Genomic DNA, 23,536 nt, shown 5'->3' with positions numbered 1-23,536 from the left:
ATGATAAGGGGTAGAGCTCATGCTTGGCTTTTGCCCACGTGCTATTATTAAATGTCTCGAGTCCCGACCATTTTTTGCATTTTATGATTTTCTTTTTCTTTTGTTTCTTGCTTGTGGCCATGATATACTTTTTTCTTTTAGCTGCATCAACCTCCGAGGCAACGTTTCCAGGCTTGACCCAGATATGTGGACAAGAGGAGGAGGCGTGCCAGTGCTTTGTCGACCTAGTGGTCATGTGGACCCAAAGAAGGAAAATGGTGAAATAGGGCTTGTAATGTGTAAAGGGGAGTGAAAAATGTGGAACTGGACAACGAGCCCATGCTACTACCAAAATCAAGGTTTCCCGAGTAGTGCTCTTCCTAAAGCCATAGGCCAATAGGGGAGATCCCATAGGACTATGATTGAAGATTAACCCTCCCATTTAGGGTGAGGGAACAAAATCACAGTCAAGCTCTTCCTCCTTCCAAGTCACCCAATAATCCATACCCAAGACTCCCAAATGAAAAACAAGTATAAGCACAATGAAAAACATACCTTTTGGGTTAGATTGCCCACCTTTTAACATATGCTCTTGAAAAATGGGTGAGGAAACATACAATTGATGAAGGGAGCGGAGATAATGTGGCACATCACATTGGATACTTGGTGGCTGTCAGGGGCTACTGGCTGCCTGCTGGAAGAAGATGAATAGGAGAAAAGCTCTCCTAGGGGTACCCACTTTTGGTGGGCAACAAGCCACACATTCAAAGGAGAAAACCTTGACACATCACATATGATTTGAGAAAGATGTATCCATTAAATGCTAGGGAGAGGAAACTCCAAAAATTTAACCATAATTACAAATGGAGAGAGCTACTCTTTGAATAGAGTTTAGCTTCATCTCATTTTACAATGAAATAGTAATTTTTTTCCGTGATCCCCTAATCTCTCCAAGGAATACAATAAATAAAAGTAGCAATGATTTGTTAAGATCCACTTTATTCTTTAAAAAGAATCAATAAAATATGCTAGGAAAAACAATTCAATGCCCTCATGTATTGAACTCCATGAGACGAGTGAACAATAATAAAATAAAGGAGTTGGTTATGCAACAATCTCCATAGTGTTTTGCAAGATGAAATTTACTATCAATAATGCATAAAAATGTGTGTCATGTGGCATCAAGAGCTAGGGCACTCCTCACTATCGGCCTACCTCAAATAATGATCTCCCAAAATAACTAAAGCACTCAAGCAATAAAGGTGGGGTACTCCTCAAACCAATGGTCAAATACATCGAGAATTTTGCAACAAATTTCGAAAACATCATAACTTTGTCAATTTTTATTGGAATTTCTTTTATGACCTCAATTTGGAAACCCTGCAGCCAGTTTGCATCTAATGACATTGGTTTGACGGAAATATGGCCACTATGTGAAAAGATAACTACTTCTAAAGCTAGGCTACCTTGAAAGTATGCAACAAAACCTTAGATCTAGGGTTCAAAACCTTCTAGATCTCCTTTTATGTGAAACTTCCTCATCAATGCCATGGAAATGATTGCAGTGCTCAAGTAAAACCATCCAATACCGGATATATGGCTCTTCATGGTGAGTTATCCTCCTAAAATCATGAAATAAAGTCCATTGACCAAGTAAAAACCCTCAGAAGGTGGTATGTGTGGCATATCCAAGGTGGACGTTCTCATCAGTTGTATAGAAGAATGTGCAATTAGGAGTCTTCCAAGGTGGACATCCTCCTCAAATAAGTTTCCAAGCAAGTGGATCCTTGAAACAAGGTATAGGAAGAATGTTGGAATTTCTAAGTCTATCCATTAGAAATTCTTCCTGCACTATCTGATCTATTTCTTCCTACTTGTTCTGTTAATTAACAAGTTATTTACCATGTAAATACTGAAAATAAATACAATTTCAGTCTCAACACATACAGATCAACAACTGAAGGAAACAAGCACACAAGTGACACCGTTATTTTTAGACTAATGTCCCTGGAAAAACCCAATGCGGGAAAACCGGTGTAACTATTAGAGGGTTTTATTATTAAGCAGTTTCAGAATACAATTTGGGTGCTAGAAATGGCTCACCCAATAGAGAATGCCCTCGGCAGTAGTACCTCTCAGTCGGAGACAGATATTTCGGCTAAATCACCAGATGAATGATCCTACAGCAACACTGCAGCACTTCTACTGCTCTCTGTCGCCCTGATAGGGACTGCGTCACCCTATCCAGCTCTTAGTTCCAATCTGCCCCACAAAATCTCCCAGCGTCAGCCTCTAGGGTCTGCGTTAGCCTCTCTAGCCCAACGTCAACCTCTCTGGCCCAACGTCAGCCTCTCGGGGCTCCGTGTCAGCCTCTGGAGCCTCTGTGTCTCCCACGCTGGCACTCCCCAGGCTCTGGCAGCTCCTGGCTGCCTGTGCGTGGCCTCTGGCTACTTCTGCGTGGCCTCTAGCTGGCTCTGCGTCAACCCTCTCCCAACTTCTACGCTAATACTCCCTGTACTATCTCCGCCTCTCTGTTACTGTATTCACTGCCCCTCAGCTGCAAATCTGATCACTCCTTCAATATCCTCAGCAAGCCCTGCCCCAGAAAATCGAATTCTTGATCAACTCGGTGTGTCCTCCAACTAACCCTCAAGCCTCTTCTTATACTTTTCTCGTTGATGATTCAACGACGAAGATTAAGTCCCTAATCAACGACTAAGATTAGATTTGGCTTGATCCATGACTTTTGGACCACTCTAACTCAGTTTTATATTAATTCACATTAATATTTTATTTTCCCTAAGTTTAGACTTAGGGACTCCATTAAAAATATTAATTATTTTAATATCTCCCAAATTGGTTCGATTCTGCCCAAACCATTTATGGGTCTTGGAGATCTCATGTGCTTTAGCCTCTCCACCAATTTTCGTGGCTAGAGAACATTCGATGCTACCCCAAATCAACAAAGAACACATGTAGAATCAATGCTCAACCAATGTTGCACGAAGCGGAAGCGTTTTTTGGAAGCGGGGACGCCGAAGCGTCATTTTCCAAAAATCTAGGAAGCGAAGCGTCCGCGGAAGCGTATGCTATATATATATATATTTTTAATATTTTTTTGCATTTATACTCAAAACAAACATCCCAAATACCAAATTAATTGTAGAAGACATGAAAACATGCATATTTTTGCATAAATCAAGGTAGATATGGCATCCATGATTCCATTGTAGTTACTAGTATGTACAACAATCATCTATATTCTAGCTATTACAAACATACATCAAATTTTTAAGCATATTATAAAACATAAAACATTTAAGCATATTATAAAACATAAAACATAGAGCATATTATGATTTATCTAGCAAGTGAGCAACTGTCAACATTTGTCATGTCCAAAATTCAAATAATAATGTTTACAAAATATGTCACTTGGTCACCGCCAAGCCAAAAAGGTTCAAAATTCAAATTCACAAGTCTACAAGTCTAATGAGTAATCTATTACAAAAAGTAGTAGATTGAATATATCTACTAATCTCTCCTCCTTCCACCACGAATAGAACGTGGCGGCAGGCCTCCACGTGGTGGCAATGAAGAAGATGGTGCCTGTGGAAGTCGTGGCACTGAAACTGATGAAGAAGAACCCCCTGCTGTTGGTGTTGAACCATGGAACCTAGGAACCAAGGGACCAGATGGGGGTGGGGGTGGCATATCAACACGATCATCATCATCCTGGAATCGCTCAAAAAATTCATGCAAAAAAAAAACACTAGTTAACAAAAAAATTAAAAACATGAATTAGAGAAATGCTTTGTAAGGGAAAATTGGAAAATTCATACCACAATGGACATAACTGGATAAGAGCATCCTCTAATTTCTCTAATCACAACACTCCATCCTCCAAATTGGGCTCCTCTGGATTCTTGTCCCAAATCAACAAGTCTTTATTAGACTTTGCATCTTCACAGTAATGGGACAACAATCGCAAGTTGTAATGAACATAAACCAAGCTCTCTGCCCAGTCTAAAATCAACCTGTTCCTTTTAACACTGTGGATGAAAGAATAAGAGCTCCAACACCTCTTTGCAGAAGAAGTGTTTACCACCTGTGATAGCACCCGCAATGCCAAACTCTGTAGAAGTGGAGTACCCCCTCCATGCATGTTCAACCACTCAAGAGCAGAAAAAGTCTCTTGATCTTTAATTGCATGCATGCTCCCAAATGGACCAGTGTTGAGCGTATAGTTGCTCACCTGTCTCCATACCAATGCAGCCTCCTCCTCATCAGGGATTAGTTTACTCAATGCAGCCATATATTTTTTGTGAACCCCTTGATCTTGGTGTGGTTTTCTCCTGCTTCCCCCCCCAGGTGTTGGTGTTGAAAGCCATGATGGATGATAGTATTTAGGTGTCAAAACATATGCTAATGCATGCAATGGAACATTTAGCATTTCCCATCGGTTTTTCACCTCTATACGAATATAATTGTACAAGTTGGTATCTCTAGGCTCAACAATGTCTTTAATCTGCCCCAACATGCTATCCATTTGCTCATACACCTCCCCAATTACTAGTCGATCTGAATCTGCAAACTTGATCATGTAATAAATTGGTTTGGTGAATTGCAAAACATATTTAACCTGTCCCCAAAAGTAACTGTCAAGAACAGTGTCCTTGACTGCATTAGCACCATCTATGTTAGTGTTAATTTCATCCCATGAATCAGCACACACCAGATTAGTTAAATCTTGTCTCACCTTCACTAGCCGCCTAAAGGTGAGGTAATAACTAGCAAATCTTGTCTTTGCAATTTTAAGCAACTGCAACTTGGAGTAAGTGCCATAGAAGTAGTTTACCCTTGTATGCCCTGTGATGAATTTAATGAGTTGCTTCCCTCTCCTGTAAACCTCAGCAATCCACCCACATTCTTTGTGTTTCACAATATCATGCATCAAAAGGTTCAATGTGTGAACCAGGCATCCAGACCAAAAGATGTGTGGATGAGTACGCTCAATAATTTTTCCTGCTACCTTACAATTTGCTGCATTATCTGTGATCACTTGAACCACACTATTCGGAACAACATCTTTGATTGATTTCAATAGGAGATCTGCAATGTTTTGTGCAGATGCAGTGATGGAGGAGGAGTCATGACATGTAATAAATACTGAACCACTAGAAGAAACACCAAGAACATTTATCAAATGTTGGTTTCTAATATTTGTCCACCCATCTGATACAATGGATACCCCAGAACTTGCCCACTCATTTGTAAAACGTGTCAAAGCTCTTTGAACCTTAGCTTTTTCTCTTTCTAATAACACTCTTCTAGCTTTCTCATAGTTGGGGGCCTTGTATCCTTTTGGGGCTTCATTCATGGCCTTTACCATTTCATGCCAATAGGGAGAGCGAAGCACATTGAATGGTACACCGCAAGCACAAAGAAAACGGACTATCTTTCCATCCACATCATCCCTCCCAGCAACATTAAGGAAATCCCCTATTGTTCTTCTACCTCCAGAGCTTGCAGAAGTACCATGAGGAGATGAGCAACTACCAAATTTAGAGGTTGCACTTGATTCAGAATGAGTTTTTTTTTGTTGTGCAGTCATCTCTATTTGGATGTATTTTTTTCTTTCTTCAGTTGAAATGTTTGGGCAAATTTGTACCCCCACAGGACCCTTTTTTTCATCACTGTCCATCACCCCACAAAGATGCCTCCTCAGACGGGTATATGAACCACAATATGGTTTTCCTCCATGACAACCATGAGGGCACACAAATTTGTAAGATCCACCACCCTTTCCCCCATCAAGTTTGGTCACATAGTTCCACAAGGGTGTTGATGTAGCTTTCCCATCTTGTGTTTCAGTGTCCCCTTCAGGTTCATCCCCTTCCTCTTCAAACCCTTCCTCCTCATCATACATTGGGTCACTCATATTGGGACCACTGTCCTCTTCTGTTTCTTCCCTTCTATTCCTATTCCCCTTTGCCATCATTGAAACCAAGAGTGGAATGATACATAGAAGCCAAAAGAACACCATCTTGGAATATGGATATAGGTGGTGGACAACCTGTAAATAAAGGAGCAAGTAGAAACAATGGGAAAGAGTAGGAGAGGGAGGAGAAAAATACAAAAAAATTGTCAAAAAAATAAGGGAGTTTGGGGTTTGAACTTACCTCTTTAGCTCTTGTAGATGAAGTCCTCCAAGCTCCTCCTCCTTCTCCTAACTCCTCCTTCTTCACTCCTCCAAGCTCTCCTCTCTTCTCCTCTCCTTTCCTCTCTTCTTTTCTCCTCTCCTCTCTTCTCTTCTCCAACTCTCATAAACTCAAAGTGAGAAAATGAGGAATGAATGGGGGCTTTATTCTTTTCATTCCTCACCTTAACCTCACTCTAACCTCACCCTAACCCACCCCCTTTATGCTAAGTTAACATAACTTAAAAAAAAAATTAAAAAACAAATGTCTTTTTCCCTTGCGTGCAGCCTTCTTGCTCGAAGCGTACGGAAGCGTACGCTTCCTCCTCCGAAGCGCCACGCTTCTGAGGCCCGAAGCGTCGTACGAAGCGCGCTTCGGAGGCATGGAAGCGGCGCTTCCGTACAGCGCTTCCAAATTTCCAGGAAGCGGCTAAAAAAGCGGAAGCGGTGCTTCCGAATTTGGAAGCGCCGCTTCTGGCCAAGCTTCCTAAGCGCTTCAGGGCTTGGAACCGGGGGGGGGGCGCTTCGTGCAACACTGTGCTCAACTAAGTCCATGTTACCCACCATTTTGTGGGTGATATCCCTAGGAGAAAATTTTTCTCCAAGATGGTCCTCAGTTGACAGCCAATAACCCCTTGTAGCCACCAACTAGCTCATTGTGCCATTTCTCTGCCACCTGAGCCAACCATGTGGTCCCTCACCCATCTGTTATGATTGTATGTTTGAAGGTGGGCCTCCCGAACCTAAAGGTATGCCTTGTCATTTGGTAATTGAGTATTGTAGTTTGCTTATCATGGACACTTTTGGGCATGGATTAATGGGGGATTCAATGGAAAGAGTGGGCTAGGTCTGTGCTCTTGTCCCCTAGACCTCTTTTGGATGTTAACCTTGGACCCTAGTCCCGTGGGATCTCTTTTACTGACCTTTGGGCTTTAGGGATGGTATTACATGGGAAACCCTGATTTTGGTTGCGTGGTCCCGCTCCCTCATCCACATATATCACTCCCCTTCCACTCATTATAACCCCATTCATCATTTCTCCCACTTGGGTCCACATAGGGTTAGCCTTCCCCTTCCCCTTGCCCACACCTTGGGTCAGGCCTGAAATGATGCCCCAAAGGTTTATGAAGCTAAAAAGAAAAGTAAAAGCATAAATGGCCACATTCAACAGGAAGATGTACCACAAAATGCAAAAGATGGATGGGACAAAAAACATTTAGCACTTGGGCAAAAGCCAATACATGAGCTCCACCCCATCATCATGGCCATCACCCTAGTTCCTATAGGCCCTAGATGAACCTTCTTTATCATTTAGGAACCCATGATTGTCCCAACCCCTGGTAGGCAATGAAGTTATGAACCACCCTACCTTAAAGGAGGAATCCGCTGCTATATCTTACACATCATGCTCTTATTCCTTGAGCCCCGTGCAGTTAATTAAAGAAAAATCATAAAAGGCAAAAGACATATAAAGCAGGGTGGAAAAATCAAGGCCGAGGCACCTCATGTACCACGATTGCTCCCTTCTATACATTATATTCCCAAGTGTGGGATTCCCTTTTATTAGCTACCCTTGTACCCAAGCATGTGGCCTAGAGCTGCCCCTTTCATTCCCTACTCCATTCATCTCTTTATCACATGCCACCACCCTTTAAAGGATGTACCTTGGACATACTATCCCCTTTAAAGGTAGAACCACCTAATAGAGTACCTGGTTAACGCCATTTGGAGGTTGGAGACATTAGCACATATCAAAGCCCACTATGGAAGGGCATGCCATCATGAAGTGCCCACCTGTTGTCCATGGTTTGTAAGTTCTTTAACTCGATTTCCTTAAATGACTTGTTGTACTGGAAGGCTAGGGGCCGCATTGGATCTTATGCAGGATTGCAAATGGTTTCCATTTTGTGTTTGGTCTCCCTATACAGTGTTCTGACCTTCCAGAGGGCTACATTGGCACATGTAGGGTGTGTGTTGAGAGCCATGGACCTCCACGACAGTAGACAACACTCCATGGATCCCTAGAGATGTTTAGAGATTGCTTAATATTCACCTATTGGATGAGGAAGATGCACCTGGTTCACCATGCCTAGTCGACCCCACAGTTGTACCATGCACTTGGCAGATGACCCAGGACTTGTATGGTGATGTGGCATCACTTACACCATTATCTGAGCCCTTACAAATGGTCTATAGGTATCTTCAACCTACTTGGACACCCATGAGGTTACTTGCGTGCCCTCACACCCATTGGGAGCACCGCAGGTTTATTATTTGGAGAACAAGGGGCCAACCCCTTATCCACTACTCTTGGGAGTCCTATTCATCATTGTGGCACTTATGGACTTCATCAGGCTTCTTAGAAGGCCCAATGACATGACGTGTTGATCATTCGACCTCTTGAGAGGCTTATCATTTTGTTTATGAGCTAGTTTTGTGGGCTTGTCACCAAAAGTTAGTTATTTTACACATTATTTTACTTTAAGGGCTAATGTATTCTCAAGTAGCTAAATCGAACTCATTACAAGTGTATAAATAGAAGTGATGTGAATTCATTTAGAATCATCACTTGGTTTGGACTTGTATCTCTCTAGATATTTTCGCTATTCCTTCTTGGTGGACGAAATTTTGGAGCATGGATGAATTTTGATGTTTGGATTATCTTTTCTTATCTTGGAGCTTCTCGATTGGCAAGTTTATTGATGGTTGGATATATGCTCTTACATGTAAGTACAAATTTAATGCTATTTCTTCTTTTACTTTGTCACATGCATTGATGACGAGATTTTCACTATACTAGGGCTAATTGTTGCATGCATTTACTGCGAAATTATGGAATTACGTTTCTATATAGCATCTGTCTATGTATGGGCCATGTATGTTGAACGAATTCTCCTAGGGATAATTCTATGGTTGAATTTATCTTGACAAGCCATCTTACCTTGCGAAACGAAGTATAAAAGCTTTTAAGGTCACTCTCCTTTGCCCCAATGACAAGCAAAGTTGTCCTTAAAGTCTCCTTGACCTAGAAACGAAGTCCATTCTCATATTCTTCTTGACTCCAATCTCCCCAAAGGATTAGGCACTGGTCTACCATAAGGTGATAATTTTAAAGAATCATTTTTCTTCACATCTTCTCCTTTATTCTAGGTCTAGCCACATTAGGCCTCCTACGACATCACTTTCTTGACAAACCACCTGTAGAAAAAATTTGATATCTTGGCCTCTCCTACACTGGTGTGTCTCCTAGGTACCCTCCAAATTTGAGGAGATTTCGACAGTGGGATTGCGAGATATCCCAAGCCCTAGCCTTGAGACCAATTTTTGCTCTAAGTTCTCCTAGGCTAGTACCTCATAGGGATTATTTTGGCACCTTTGAGTGAAAATTATTTTTTTGATCCCCTTCTCCTCCTTGTATAGGTCAAGACCATCATTGGTTTCCAAACTCCCTCCTCTTGACCTAACCTGGTCCACTTGGTCCTGTGTGGTCCCATTTCTCATCAAAGTCAATTCTTCAAAAACAACTTGGGAATCCAAGTTTTGCAAGGATTTTAGGGATTGTGAAGCTCCTTTACAAGTCACATTCCTTTAACCTAGCCCCCAAATTCCTATCCCCCTATCCTAGAAAACCTTGTACCTTGCTTAAGAAGCAAGCAAGTCCCATTCTTGAGTTTCTCCTAGGAAGGGGTCATTGAAGTCACTTCATATCCATTTTTCTTGATCTACCTTGCATAAGTGATTCTCTATATATCGGGTCTCCTCCCATCGGTGAAAATCCGTAAAGAGTAGGGAGCCTTAGCTGAGGTGACAGTGGGCTAAGTCTCCATTGTTGCCCTTGACCTAGCAGTTGGCCTTTTAGGATCCCCTTTTAGGTCCCCTGCTAGTTTGAGTAGTAACAGTCCATAAGGAAAGGGGGCGACTCGTCATCAACCAATAAAATAAGGCAATCCCTCAACATGTGTGCAAGTGCTAAATTTAGGGAAGAATGTGTCAAATAAGTCATGTATCACCATCAATGATTCTGCCAAATAATTCATGTCCTCTAGGAAGAGTTTGACAAGTGTAAAAACATACCACAAGGTTGGGGTTCTCCATGGTAGAGTCTGCCATCAAGCAATAGTGCATAAAAATATGTAGAAGAGGGGAGTGCTCCACATGAGGGTGTAGTGTATACCATAACACACCATAATATGCTTACAAACTCTCAATATCAACAACGATGTTCACCTCATGAGCATCACACCATGCTAGACCATATTAAATCACTCGAAGAAGAATGTCAAACAGCAAAGGGAGAATGCCAAGTGTTCTATGCCATCATGAAACCAATCACACGAAGATGCTAATACAATGTTTGCTTAGCTCAATAGTGCTAGAGTGTTTCATAAAGGGAGTCAAACATCAATATGTATCATGAACCATCGACAAGATCATAGAGGCTCCACAACCAAGTCTACTAGCATGAAAGGAAAGAAATCATCAAGATAACCAAAGCATCAATATTATCAAGCTATCCATGACTAATAATCTCATCAAGTGGAAACACAACCCTTAGGTGATCCAAAGATCAACCTGTAAACCTGTATTTGTAATGAAAATCATAAGAATAGTGAAGAATTTTACTAATGTAGGCCTCATGTAAAATGAGGGGTAACAAGTCCCATTTTTGGACATTAATGTAATTTCCTTGTTGTTTTCTTATCTCTTCTCTTATATTCTTCTAAATTTAAATCCTAAATATATATTTCTTGATAGATGGATTAAGCGCTCTCTTTGATTTTACCGTACAGGAGACAAATATAGTCATTTGTGAGGATATCTATAGGAACTATGTGCAGATCACTTGGATAAACCTTTAGGGTGGGTTGTGTTAGGGTGGGTTATGTCTGAAGATGGCCTTCTATGCTGAGAACTTCATGATGATGAGGGATGGATTCATTGTTCATCACCATTACATGCTTCATCATTGGATGCACGCCCTTTGTATTCCCTTAGGATAGTTTAGAGTTGGATCTCATCAACTGTAGAATTAGATGGACTACCGGATAGATTGTTTAGACAGGATTTGCTAGCAATGTCATCTTCAAGATCTATTCGTCCTGAAGATGAACCATAGTGGTTGATTTGAAACGTGTCACCAACTAAAATATTGATTTGATGGATACAGAAGACAGATTCCAAAGCAATGGCATCTCCAAGAGATTGAGTCAAAGGAACACCTCATCTTCTGTTGCCCCATTTACTATTGAGATCCATGGGAGATTTCATTGCCTATTTAGGAAGATGCGGACCCTTTCTAGTCTCTTCTAGTATGTAGACCAAAGATGTCTAGCCCTTTACATGTAGAAGGTCCTCACACTTTGTACGCACACTCTCCAACCTCCCCTTAAGCCAGATTTTGTTCGGTGGATTACCTCCTCCTTTACGGTGCTCCCATCAACTAGGGGCAATAAGAGACAATCTGATAATATCATTGCTTCTAGCTCTTGATTCGTGTGGACCAGAGTGACCATTTCCCCTTCCTAAAGACCTCAAAAACATTGCCAGACTAGATCCCTTACTAGCAGGCAAATTATATAACCTAGACATCAACAATGAGTTATCGTAGACAAGTAGTAGCATAGTGGAGGGTCCAGATATTCCCTTAGCTCTTCTTCGGGACATCATTCTATCTTGAGTTTTTTTCATTTGGTCTTGGATGTTAGGAGAGATAGATCTAGTGGATCATGACCTAGTCCCTAGATCCTTTCCCTTTGCACATCTCCCTTCCATTGTGGCTTCTCGCACTTAGATTCAAGGGTTTTGTCATGTTTTCACATATAAACTTCATGTTTCTACTTCTTGTTCTTTATACAAGAGACTTTTTAGTACTCCTGCTTTGTATCAATATCATTGTACTCAACAGTCCCATCAACCTACTTTAGGGTCATTTGTTGGACATTAATATAATTATCTTATCTTATATGCTAATTTGTCTACTGGTCTGATTGATCTCTTTTTGATTACTTGAGGACATTAATAAAAATTTAATTTAATTTCAATGTTAAGTTTCTCATTGTTTAGGGCTGCTATGGATCGTTAAACTTAGGTTCTCACTAACATTTTTAAACTCTTCACTTCCTGGTGCTCACCATTGTTTTGACTTGTCTCGCTTTCCTTATAACAAAGGGGCTCAGATCTTCCTTTCTAAGATCCAGGGCTATTGGTATATCTTGAATGACTTAACAGTGAAGGAGTTCCCTAGTGTGATAGTCACAAATCCATCTGAAATTGCTCCTTGACATGTTGTGCTTGACCTCCAAGTCAGGTCAAATTTGGAGTTGAAGGGATACTAATGCAATTCTCCTACAAAGGGATGAATTAATAGATCCTACATACCTCGCCTCACTCGGGGGCGATTCAGATGATCACATCATACTTTCAGGTTGATTCGCCTGATCGAAGCAACAAGCGATGAGCTGAGTTCCAAATTTTAGATAGTAGAATAGTGAGACCTCGGGTCTTCCCTCAGTCCCCCCTTTGTGAAGCCACCCGGTATCCTCGAGACCATTGTGGAGGCGCCGAACAACACATCAATTCACTCACACCCCAAGCATTAGTGGGATTAGTTCTAGATGATTCCCGAGCAGGGTGCCCCCTCCCCAACGGACTCCTCCCTAGCCCCATTAGAGCAGGTAGAGACTTATCCAAAGCTTCTTTCCTTCGGCCTCAGATGCTAGGGTTAACCCTTACTCCTACATCCCCCCAAGATCGAACCACTAGACACCTTGTTGGATCCAAAGGACTTCGATAACAAGCCAACGCCATTGTCGCCCCCCTTTTTGTCGGCTATCAGACTCAAGCTTTCTTGACATCATTGACCTCCAGCCTTGGACTTATTCACTTAGTATTCTACATCATCTGGGGCCTTTGATTCAGTTACATACATGTTTATGAGGCTGTTCTATTTTTGTATCCTTCTTTACTTCATTTTATCCTATATTTAGGTTTGGCATTTTCTAGGAGTTGCATTTGCACTCCCTCATTGTACTCGTACTAGATGTATCCTTTAGTCCCATTGACCTACTTTTGTGGTTATTCGTTGGACATTAATAAAATTATCTTATCTATTACTAGGACCTTCTTGTCTTTGGATGATATGAAAGCTTCCATCCTCACTTCCACCTCATCTCTAGTTTCTTCTCCTACCCGCACTGGAACATTTAGGAAACCACTACAAATCACTCCCTTGTGGCCCACTAGTCCAAGCCATTCTCCAGGGGACATTATTAGGTAGGTTCTTAGGGTGGACATTCCCATTCCTGGCTCTAATGACAATAGCCATTGTCTCTTCTTACTTATAGTCTATTTCTCTACTACTTTGAGATTGTATTTAGCGCCAGGTTCCTACAATAAATACGATTCTTCTTCTTGATCTTGTAGGTCTAGCGTTTCTTTTCTTTTGTATCCTTGAGTGATGATTTTTGCGCAGCCCCCTTGCCCATTTTGGCAATTTGTACTCTCCAGTCCTATTGACCAATTTTGGTCGTTGGTAGACATTAATATAATTTCATTTCATGTCAAGATTTACAAGGGTTTATTGTATTTTCCCTGTTAGAGAACATAGGGTATGATTAAAGAAAAGGTCTACCTGGAAAAGCTCAAAGATATTCTTTTTATCTTGTTCCTATTGATTTTGAATTAATCAAATATCCTCTAATCTCAAACAAGAAATTGCTCAAAATTATTCCATTGAAGAAAGCATTGCCACAAAGTAGATGAATATTGAGTTTTCAAAACTATCCTTTATAATTTTAACTAGTGCGAAAACATGTTTATTGATCCTGCAATTCATATGGTTCAGACCAACTTTGATTTTAAAATATATTTTTTGTTGCTAATATTAGAAGCTACGCCTTTTATTTCTATGTAGAAAGAGAAGGAAAAGTCTAATTATAAAAAATTACCATTAAGAATCAGTGGATATTGAAAATACTTTTATCTCTTAAGCTTGAATGAAAAAAGTAAAAACATTCAAATACATAATGTATAGTTGTCATTATTGCATGGAGAGAGAAGTTAATTTGCTAAGGCATCTGGAAGGAATGATGATGAGCTTGAAGGAGCTTTCTTTCACTTATTTTGCAGCTTCAATAAAACGATAAAATTTCTTTTTATTTTTTCAAACAGGAGTGACATCCTCAAATCAGGCTAGAACTTTAGTTTTGAAGTATGAAAAACAAATATACTTTATGCTTCATATTATAACTCTGATGTGCTTATATTTAGTTCTTTGTTCAATGTAATCTTGAGAACCTTTTTTCTGTTGGAATTGTCCAGTTACCTTTCTTGACAAGACAAATTGTGATTGGTGCTCGAGAGGTAGAGTCACAAACATTTTCTGTGGCTACCAGATGGAACAGTTCAGTGGCATCTGCACAGGAGGGCGTGACAGACTCTCTTGGTGCACCTGTTCTGGAACCGAATGATGCCAAGGCACAGAAGGAAGTTTCAGATTCTATGGAGCAAAAGGTTCCAAAAGAGAAGTATGGAATCTCCATTACTATTTGATGTTAATAATGAAGTTCTTTTTTTCAAAAGAATGCTGCTAAGCTACACTGTTTTCTTTTTCATGTTCATGGTGTGGTGGATTTCTCAACTCATTAGACCTGGATGTTTATTTCAGATACAAAGGACATCACATGCTTTCCCCATTCACCGCAGGGTGGCAGAGTTCAGATACACATCCATTGATAATTGACAAATCTGAGGTATATAGGATGAATGCAATGAACACATTATATTATGTCTGCTTATATCTTGTTTGTGGTGATATATTTCACTGTTGTAAACATCCCAATTTTATAGCGAAAAAATTGCAAAATTGTGATTTTTTGCCCTAGCTGATGTTTGGCGATTTTTACCGATATTTTGGTGGTATCTTAATTTTGCCTATGTTTGCCGATTTTTACTGATATTTTCTTGATTTTCACGATATTTTGGTTTTTCCGGATCCTTGCCAATTTTATACCGATGCTGATGTTTGCAACATTGATATATTTCCTCTCTATTTTATTATAACAAGAAATGCTCAAATTCAATATGCTTCGAGCCCTTCAGTTATTAACTTGTTTGCAATGGGAAAAGTGATGTATCATTAATCTCAAGAAATATTTTTCAATAGGCATGTTCTTAATTGCTTGTAATAAATGGCAAACTCAGTCATTTTTAGTGGATTTTTTGTAATTCAACTGCGTATTCCATGAATCTATTCAGCTGCACTTTCATTCACTTGATGAGCCGGTTTGGGCCAGCTGTTTTTGCATTTAGATTTGAACTTCATTTTCATGATGTTGTAAGGTTCAATCTTCTAATAATAAATGCTATCTACTTCAAAATTCTTAGTGCATGTCTTGATGTATGGCTTTTGGACTGTTTTGGATTGAGCAAGAGATGAATAGAGTTCAAAAAGTAGGTCTTTTTGTACTAAATCTTCCGACTTTGCTTTGATCTTACAAAGACTATCCAAGGGTGCCCGACATAGATAATCTTCTGCTGGACCTCTTATTTACATTTTACCATATTCTGGAATTCAATCATTGCTGTTCCATTTATGCTATTGATTATCTTCTTTTTTAGGCTACTTATTCTTCTGTTTATGTTATAGATTATCTGCTTCCAGTTATAAATCAGTGTTGAACTTAGACACAGGAATAAATTGTCTGTGGTCCCAAATAGTTGACTCTGGAAACGTTTTGGAAAAAATTGTCAAACTGGCAAAATATTCTCGATCATTAAAAAATGAAGAAAATTTAATATTTTTTCAACTAAATTAAAGTACCTGTGCATTTATTAAGCACCACTTTCCTCTCTACTGGAGCACTGAGGTAAAGTTGCAGAATGAACTGCCAAAAATAAACTTTTAAACTAATTTCTGCCCTATCAGACGTTTTTGGAAAAATTTTGGGAGTGACTTGGTGAACTCGCCATTTTTTCAAATAATTTGGGAGTCTACCAAAATTTTCACAAATTGCCAATTTTATTGTTTTGAATTTGACTTATTGACTAATCGGCAAGTCTTGCAACACCAATAATAATAGTTTTTTTTTCTCTGAAAAGCACTTGTCTGAAATAAAAATGATAATAGTCAAAAGTAAACCTATGGATTGTCATTATCTTTTGTAGTCTGTTATATATATGGTGCTCACCTGGACTACAATGTGGATAACATAATACACCTTCGTTCTGTAAAAGGGTAGTCTTTACTTAATTTAATTTATATTCCATTCATTATAGGAAAACCAACATGGTAGCAGAGGATTACTATGGCTCTAATAATAGCAGCTCTTGTAGCTGATGAGTCTTTTCTAGCTTTCAAAAAACATGTCATGGTCCCTTGGCACCCTCCATGACATCGCTATTAGAATGAAATTATCATAAGTTCAGATTTTTTGTATCTGCAAAGAATGATAGTGGACTGGATTAGATTCCTTGTGTTTTGAGTAAATGTATGATAATAATTTTAGTCTTCCAGGTCAGTTATACTGGAAAAAAAAATAACATCTTATGAATGCATGTTGAAGTGATATATGTTGGTAGTCGAAGAGATATTTCTTGGTAATTATGCTAACATGTATTTTAGTGTTATAGCAATGAAATTTTTTAAGAATACTGTTATACTGATATAAGCATACCATGACTGAATTGTATGCAGGGTGTTTTTGTATATGATACTAATGGGAATAAGTATCTTGATGCACTTGCAGGCATGTGGTGCAATCCTTTGGGTAATTAGACAACACCCTTTCCAAAGTTCATTTTCTTAAGAGAATCAGATTGCATTTTCTGTTCAAAAGATGAGCTATATCTGGAATCCCTTTCTCCAATTTAGTTTTTGCATATCGTCTCTATGCAAAGTATATTTTCAAAATGTATTATCCTTTCATGTTTGTTAAAATTGGCAACTAGGGCCAAACTCCATGTGGGTCATCTTATTTATGACAGCTGATATTTTTCTTGGATCCCTCTCATCAAGAGGTGTAGGATTGATCTAAAGATCATCGGATTCCGATAAGTATTTATGAAGTTATGAATTTATTTGTGTTATATGACAAATTGTCAAGTCGGCCAGCATCTTGTGTAAGCTCAGAAGCCCAACAGTCATGTCTATTCAACCTCCACGTTTTAGTATAAATAGAAGAGGACTTGAAGTCATTTGAGACACATTCTTCATGTGATCTCTCTTCTCCACTCGTTTGGGTTGTCCTCTCTAAAGGAGGACGTAGTGGAAAGGGTCTTCTAAGAGAGCCCTAGGCGCAGTCAACTAAGGTCACTTAGCCGCAGTTGAAGGTAGAGACACCTGTATGCAGTTGAAGAAGATCTGGCCACAGTAAAGGAGGCCTCATATGCAGCTAAAGGGAAGGTCCTATCCGCAACAAAGGAAGGCTTGGGTAAGGCTAGATCCGCAGCCATTGAGGAGACCCTAATACGCAGCAAAAGAAGCCCTAGCCGCAATTCTAGAATAGCCCTAAAGACACAGCTAAGAAAACATCAAAAGAATACCTACCCGCAGATCTAAGAGGCTCTAATCCATAGCCAGAGGGAGGCTCTACTTCCGCAGCAAATAGACCCTAATACGCACAACAAGCAAAGGATAGGACAGCAAGGAATGGAACGCTGTTTCAGGCAGGCCGAGGTGTTGTCTTGCGGGTTGTAGTCTTGATCTTGAAGGCCGAGAATGAAAGGACTGTCTCAGAGCATTGTTGAAGGGTGAACAGTTCTGTTAAGAGAATGTCGCAGTCATTTTTGGGGTGAAAGGTTTGTGCGTTGGGCTTGAAACTGCCCTTAAAGAGTAGCGTGGAGGGCAGCACCCTATTGGAGGACAGCTGCAGTAAGAAGAAGCAATTCTGGGTTAGTTTAAGGGTTGTTAGGGACTATGGTTGGGTGCCCTAACCAGTCCAGAATTGCAGCAGCCTAATTACCCTCAAACAGTGAGCTAATGCACATATTCTGAAGTGTATCTTGTATGTGTTGAGACAGCTTGATGGGCAACTTATAGGAGTCCTTAGGACAGCTAGTTTTCTGTGATAAAAGAAGGTACTTATCATATACCTTAAGGACTGTTTGATAAGCCTCAGTTATACAGTAAAAGAAAGCATTGAAGTCTGCTCCTAAATGTTGTTGCATTAATGATGTTTATGTAACTAGTAAAGCATAGACAGCAGCAAGTACAGTGCAACAAGGACATTGGGACAGCAGTAAGCATGGTGCAGCAGTGGCACCATGTACATCAATGATGAACACTGGGACAGCAGCTGCATGAGGACCAGCATTGTGATGATGGGTGCATTACAGTGTAACACGGTGAGCTACAGCACATGGACAAGATACAACACAATGATAGGAGAAGGAGTCACCTTGGAGAATCAGTTGAAGCAACATGTCTTCAACTGATCTCATATAGATATAGAAAGTCAAAGTGTTGACTTCTGTCGTAAATGTACTATCTCTCTCTCTCTCTGCTGAACTTTGAAGAACATAAAAGAAGAATTGATCAAGGGTTTCCCCACATTGGGGTTTGTCCCTGGCTAGCGCCACATCTTGTGTCCTCTTGTCTTGGCTTGTCTTCTGCAATTTATATTTATGTTCTATCTGCAGTTTATTTTAATGCTGATGTGATTGCTAATCGTGAAAATTGAAATAAATTGCTCTAGCATAGAACATACCTAAACTTAACATGGTATCAGAGCTGAGGTGAAGACAATGCCCAAGCAAGAGTGAAAGAGAAATCACCGAAGACAGTTGGGAAAGGACAAAAGGATCAGTGGATTCCTCATCCCTCTTCAAATTCACCAAGGGTGAAGTTGAAGTAGAGAATATTATCAGAATGGCGTAGCGGAATATGGCCTACCTAAAGATCACTTCATTGGAAGACCGGATCTCAGGGTGGAAGGAAAGGCAGATAACTAGTTCGGCCATTATGCGAAGGAGTGTCCGAATGGTAGAGACACAACTCTTGATGAAGATAACAAACATTCCAGGGACATCTTCAATGATCAAAGGAATGACAGGTAATGCAGGTCTTCAAGGAAATGGCCGACTCTTCATAGAAAGCAAGGAACCCCAGGTATGAAGAATCAAATGTTGTTTCTGATAAGATAAAGAAGCGTTATCTTGTATTGGCCCTCTCCTTCAGATTCTTTGGGAATCTGGCTTATTGATTGTAGTGCTTCAAGGCACTTCATCGGATAGATGGGTGCACTCTCTAATTTGGTAGAGATGGAAACAATCGTGGGATTATACTTGGAGCCGATGCCACCTATCCCAAAAAGGGTGTAGGGAATGTTACCCCTCAATTGAATGAGGGTAACTAGATTCATTTACAGAATCTCTTTTATGTACCTGATCACAAGAAGAACCTGGTGTCCATTTCAGCAATGGAAGTCAAAGGTTTCAGGGTGGCACTCATCGATGGAAAGGTACGTGTTTAAAAATAAAATTTTCTAAGATGTTCTTGAGTTCAGGGTTGGCAATTTGTATCAAGTTGCAAAATGGTCCTTATGGGGCCCTACCCGATGTGAGTCAGAAGGTGACTTAGATGCCTGAATTCAAGAAGAACGTGAAGATACATGTCTGAGATGTACCGAAGGAAAATCCTACAAGGGGACCATTCCCCTTATGTAGCAGGTCCACAGGTTTGGAACAACCCGAGGAGTTTGAGATTCATGATCGGGGATCTCATGTGTGCAGGTGGAAGAAAGCCCACTATGGCTTGAAGTAAAACACCTCGGACCTAATATGAGAGGATTGATAGCTGTCTGATGAAGCTGAGATTCACTAATAGTGAAGTCGATCCAAACCATTGTTTGAAGGTTGTAGATGATAGACCTCTCATACTGGCACCTTATGAGGACGACCTATTTCTGACAGGTGCAGACCCTCTCATTTGCAGAAGTAAGAGGGAGTTGGATTCTGGATGTGGAATGATAAACTACAAGCCTATGGCTGCCTCATGGATCTTAACTTTCAGAAGTTATATGGTAGTGATGTCGGACCAGATTTGGGAAATGCCTCTGAATTTCATAAACTCATTTGCGTTGATGTTCTTTGTAAACTTCTGTCTAGACATATGTTTTGCAGTCAGCATGGTGAGCTCATATTTGATTGAGCCTCACTGGATTGATGCCAAGAATCTTCTGAGATATCTTAAGGGCACAATCTCTCATGGATACACTGCCGGATTATTCGAATGCTGACTGGGCAGGTAGTGTGGAGGATCACTAGAGCACTTCTCAGAGTTGGTTTTCTTTGGATTCTACTTCGATATCATGGATGAGCAGGAAGAAGTCGATTGCTATAAGCACTGCCGAGACCAAATACATAGCTATGAGTATGATCTCGTGTGAAGCTGCATTGCAGAAGCTCTTAAGTGAGCTGTTTGTACACATGATGAATACCACTGTAGGAATCCTGTATTCGATGATTGCTCCAACAGATAGACATTAGATACTGCCTTATCTGGGATATGGTAAGTCGATGAGCAAGGAGGCTCCATCACACTGAGATGATGTACAGGTCATAGACATTTGTCAAAGCCCCAGGGAAAGCTCAAATCTGTGACTTTCCCGAACGACTTGGAGTTGTTGAGAGACCTTCTTATAAGGGTCCTGCATGTTGCATGCATTGAGCTCTGGGAGCTTTGGGGGGCTTGGGGTACTTACTGGAGCAACATATGATGACAGGGCGACTCACCCTCCCCTGGTGGTGTACAAAATGACAGGTTAAACCTTCCCCTGTGACACCCCGTGGCGACTATGGAGCAAGATGATTAGTTCGCCTGTGGGCCAGGTTGATTTGTTCTCCGTGGCAACTATGGAACAGGATGATTAGTTCTCCTGAGGGCTTGGATGATGTGTTCTCCATGGCGATTGTGGAACATGATGATTCGTTCTCCTGTAGGCCAGGATGATTAGTTCTCCGTGGCATCCACTGGATAGGATGATTCGCTCTCCTGTGGACAGGATGATTCGCTCTCCTGTGGACAGGATGATTAGTTCTCCTGTCGAGGCATCCTACCCATGCAGTCCAGGACTCATGGGAAGTACCTCTCATCTGATCAATGAGCAGGGAAATGAGGATAGGGACCATAGTAGTACCGATGGACGCATCGTTGTATCTACCGTACTCCCTATGCTAGGATGACCTTCATTGATCTGGGATCAATGATACTGGTCTGGGACTAGTGAGAGTGGTACATACTTTGAAACTAACTTCGGGTCAGTAAAGGACTGGTCTGGGACCAGTGGTACACACTCTGAGACTGACTTCGGGTCAATGGAGAATGGTATGAGACATTCTCGATCAATTCTTCTTCTTCATGGTTAAGCAGAGCTGAGCTAAGCAGAGCTGAGTAGAGCAGAGCTGAGCAGAGCAGAGCTGAGTAGAGTAGAGCAGAGCTAAGCAAAGCTGAGCAGAGCTAAGCTGAGAAGAGCAGAGCTGAGCAAAGTAGAGCTGAGCAAAACTGAGCAGAGCAGTGCAGTGCACTGATGGCAGAGATAGTACAGTTGGACATATGGATCAGCGGATGGAGTTCTCCCTAGTTGAGAGGGAGTGTTAAAATTGGCAACTAGGGCCAAACTCCATGTGGGTCATCTTATTATGACAGCTGATATTTTTCTTGGATCCCTCTCATCGAGAGGTGTAGGATTGATCAAAAGATCATCCGATTCCGACAAGTATTTATGAAGTTATGAATTTATTTGTGTTATATGACAAATTGTCAAGTCGGCCAGCGTCTTGTGTAGGCTCAGAAGCCCAACAGTCATGTCTATTCAACCTCCACGTTTTAGTATAAATAGAAGAGGACTTGAAGTCATTTGAGACACACTCTTCATGTGATCTCTCTTCTCCACTCGTTTGGGTTGTCCTCTCTCAAGGAGGACGTAGTGGAAAGGGTCTTCTAAGAGAGCCCTAGGCGCAGTCAACTAAGGTCACTTAGCCACAGTTGAAGGGAGAGACACCTGTATGCAATTGAAGAAGATCTCGCCGTAGTAAAGGAGGCCTCATACACAGCTAAAGGGAAGGCCCTATCCGCAACAAAGGAAGGCTTGGGTAAGGCTAGATCCGCAGCCATTGAGGAGACCCTAATAAGCAGCAAAAGAAGCCCTAGCCGCAATTCTAGAAGAGCCCTAAAGACACAGCTAAGGAAACAGCAAAAGAAGACCTAGCCGTAGATCTAAGAGGCTCTAATCCATAGCCAGAGGGAGGCTCTAATTCTGCAGCAAATAGACCCTAATACGCACAGCAAGCAAAGGATAGGACAGCGAGGAATGGAACGCTGTTTCAGCCTTCAGGCAGGCCGAGGTGTTGTCTTGCGGGTTGCAGTCTTGATCTTGAATGCTGAGAATGAAAGGACTGTCTCAGAGCATTGTTGAAGGGTGAACAGTTCTGTTAAGAGAATGCCGCAGTCATTTTTGGGGTGAAAGGTTTGTGCGTTGGGCTTGAAACTGCCCTTAAAGAGTAGCATGGAGGGCAGCACCCTATTGGAGGACAGCCACAGTAAGAAGAAGCAATTTTGGGTTAGTTTAAGGGTTGTTAGGGACTATGGTTGCTGCCCTAACCAGTCCAGAATTGCAGCAGCCTAATTACCCTCAAACAGTGAGCTAATGCACATATTCTGAAGTGTATCTTGTATGTGTTGAGACAGCTTGATGGGCAACTTGTAGGAGTCCTTAGGACAGCTAGTTTTCTGTGATAAAAGAAGGTACTTATCATATGCCTTAAGGACTGTTTGATAAGCCTCAGTTACAGTAAAAGAAAGCATTGAAGTCTGCTCCTAAATGTTGTTGCATTAATGATGTTTATGTAACTAGTAAAGCATAGACAGCAGTAAGTACAGTGCAACAAGGACATTGGGACAGCAGTAAGAATGGTGCAGCAGTGCCACCATGTACATCAATGATGAACACTGGGACAGCAGCTGCATGAGGACCAGCATTGTGATGATGGGTGCATCATAGTGTAACACGGTGAGCTACAACACATGGACAAGATACAGCACAATGATAGCAGGAGTCACCTTGGAGAATCAGTTGAAGCAACATGTCTTCAACTGATCTCATATAGATATAGAAAGTCAAAGTGTTGACTTCTGTTGTAAATGTACTATCTCTCTCTCTCTGCTGAACTTTGAAGAACATAAAAGAAGAATTGATCAAGGGTTTCCCCACATTGGGGTTTATCCCTGGCTAGCACCACATCTTGTGTCCTCTTGTCTTGGCTTGTCTTCTGCAATTTATATTTATGTTCTATCTGCAGTTTACTTTAAAACTGATGTGATTTCTAATCGTGAAAATTGAAATAAATTGCTCTAGCATAGAA

The 23,536-nt window shown here is 40.9% G+C and overlaps 1 protein-coding gene across 1 annotated transcript in view; it reads left to right on the top strand.

Moving 5' to 3' along the window:
• The window catches only part of LOC149238288 (vanillin aminotransferase-like), a 452,839-nt gene that overhangs the window by 60,854 nt on the left and 368,449 nt on the right, over positions 1-23,536 (top strand). The window contains exons 3-5 of the mRNA XM_089372979.1: positions 14,498-14,703; positions 14,844-14,928; positions 16,872-16,944. Coding sequence (XP_089229105.1) covers positions 14,498-14,703; positions 14,844-14,928; positions 16,872-16,944 — 364 coding nt within the window. The remainder of the gene's footprint in view (positions 1-14,497; positions 14,704-14,843; positions 14,929-16,871; positions 16,945-23,536) is intronic.

Source organism: Pinus tabuliformis, chromosome 8 (assembly GCF_031772625.1).
Source record: "Pinus tabuliformis cultivar Carrire ecotype Pingquan chromosome 8, CPIR1, whole genome shotgun sequence".
Lineage (NCBI taxonomy): Eukaryota > Viridiplantae > Streptophyta > Pinopsida > Pinales > Pinaceae > Pinus > Pinus tabuliformis.
Note: the sequence above shows the minus strand (reverse complement) of the source record. Positions and strands in the feature narration are given on the sequence as shown.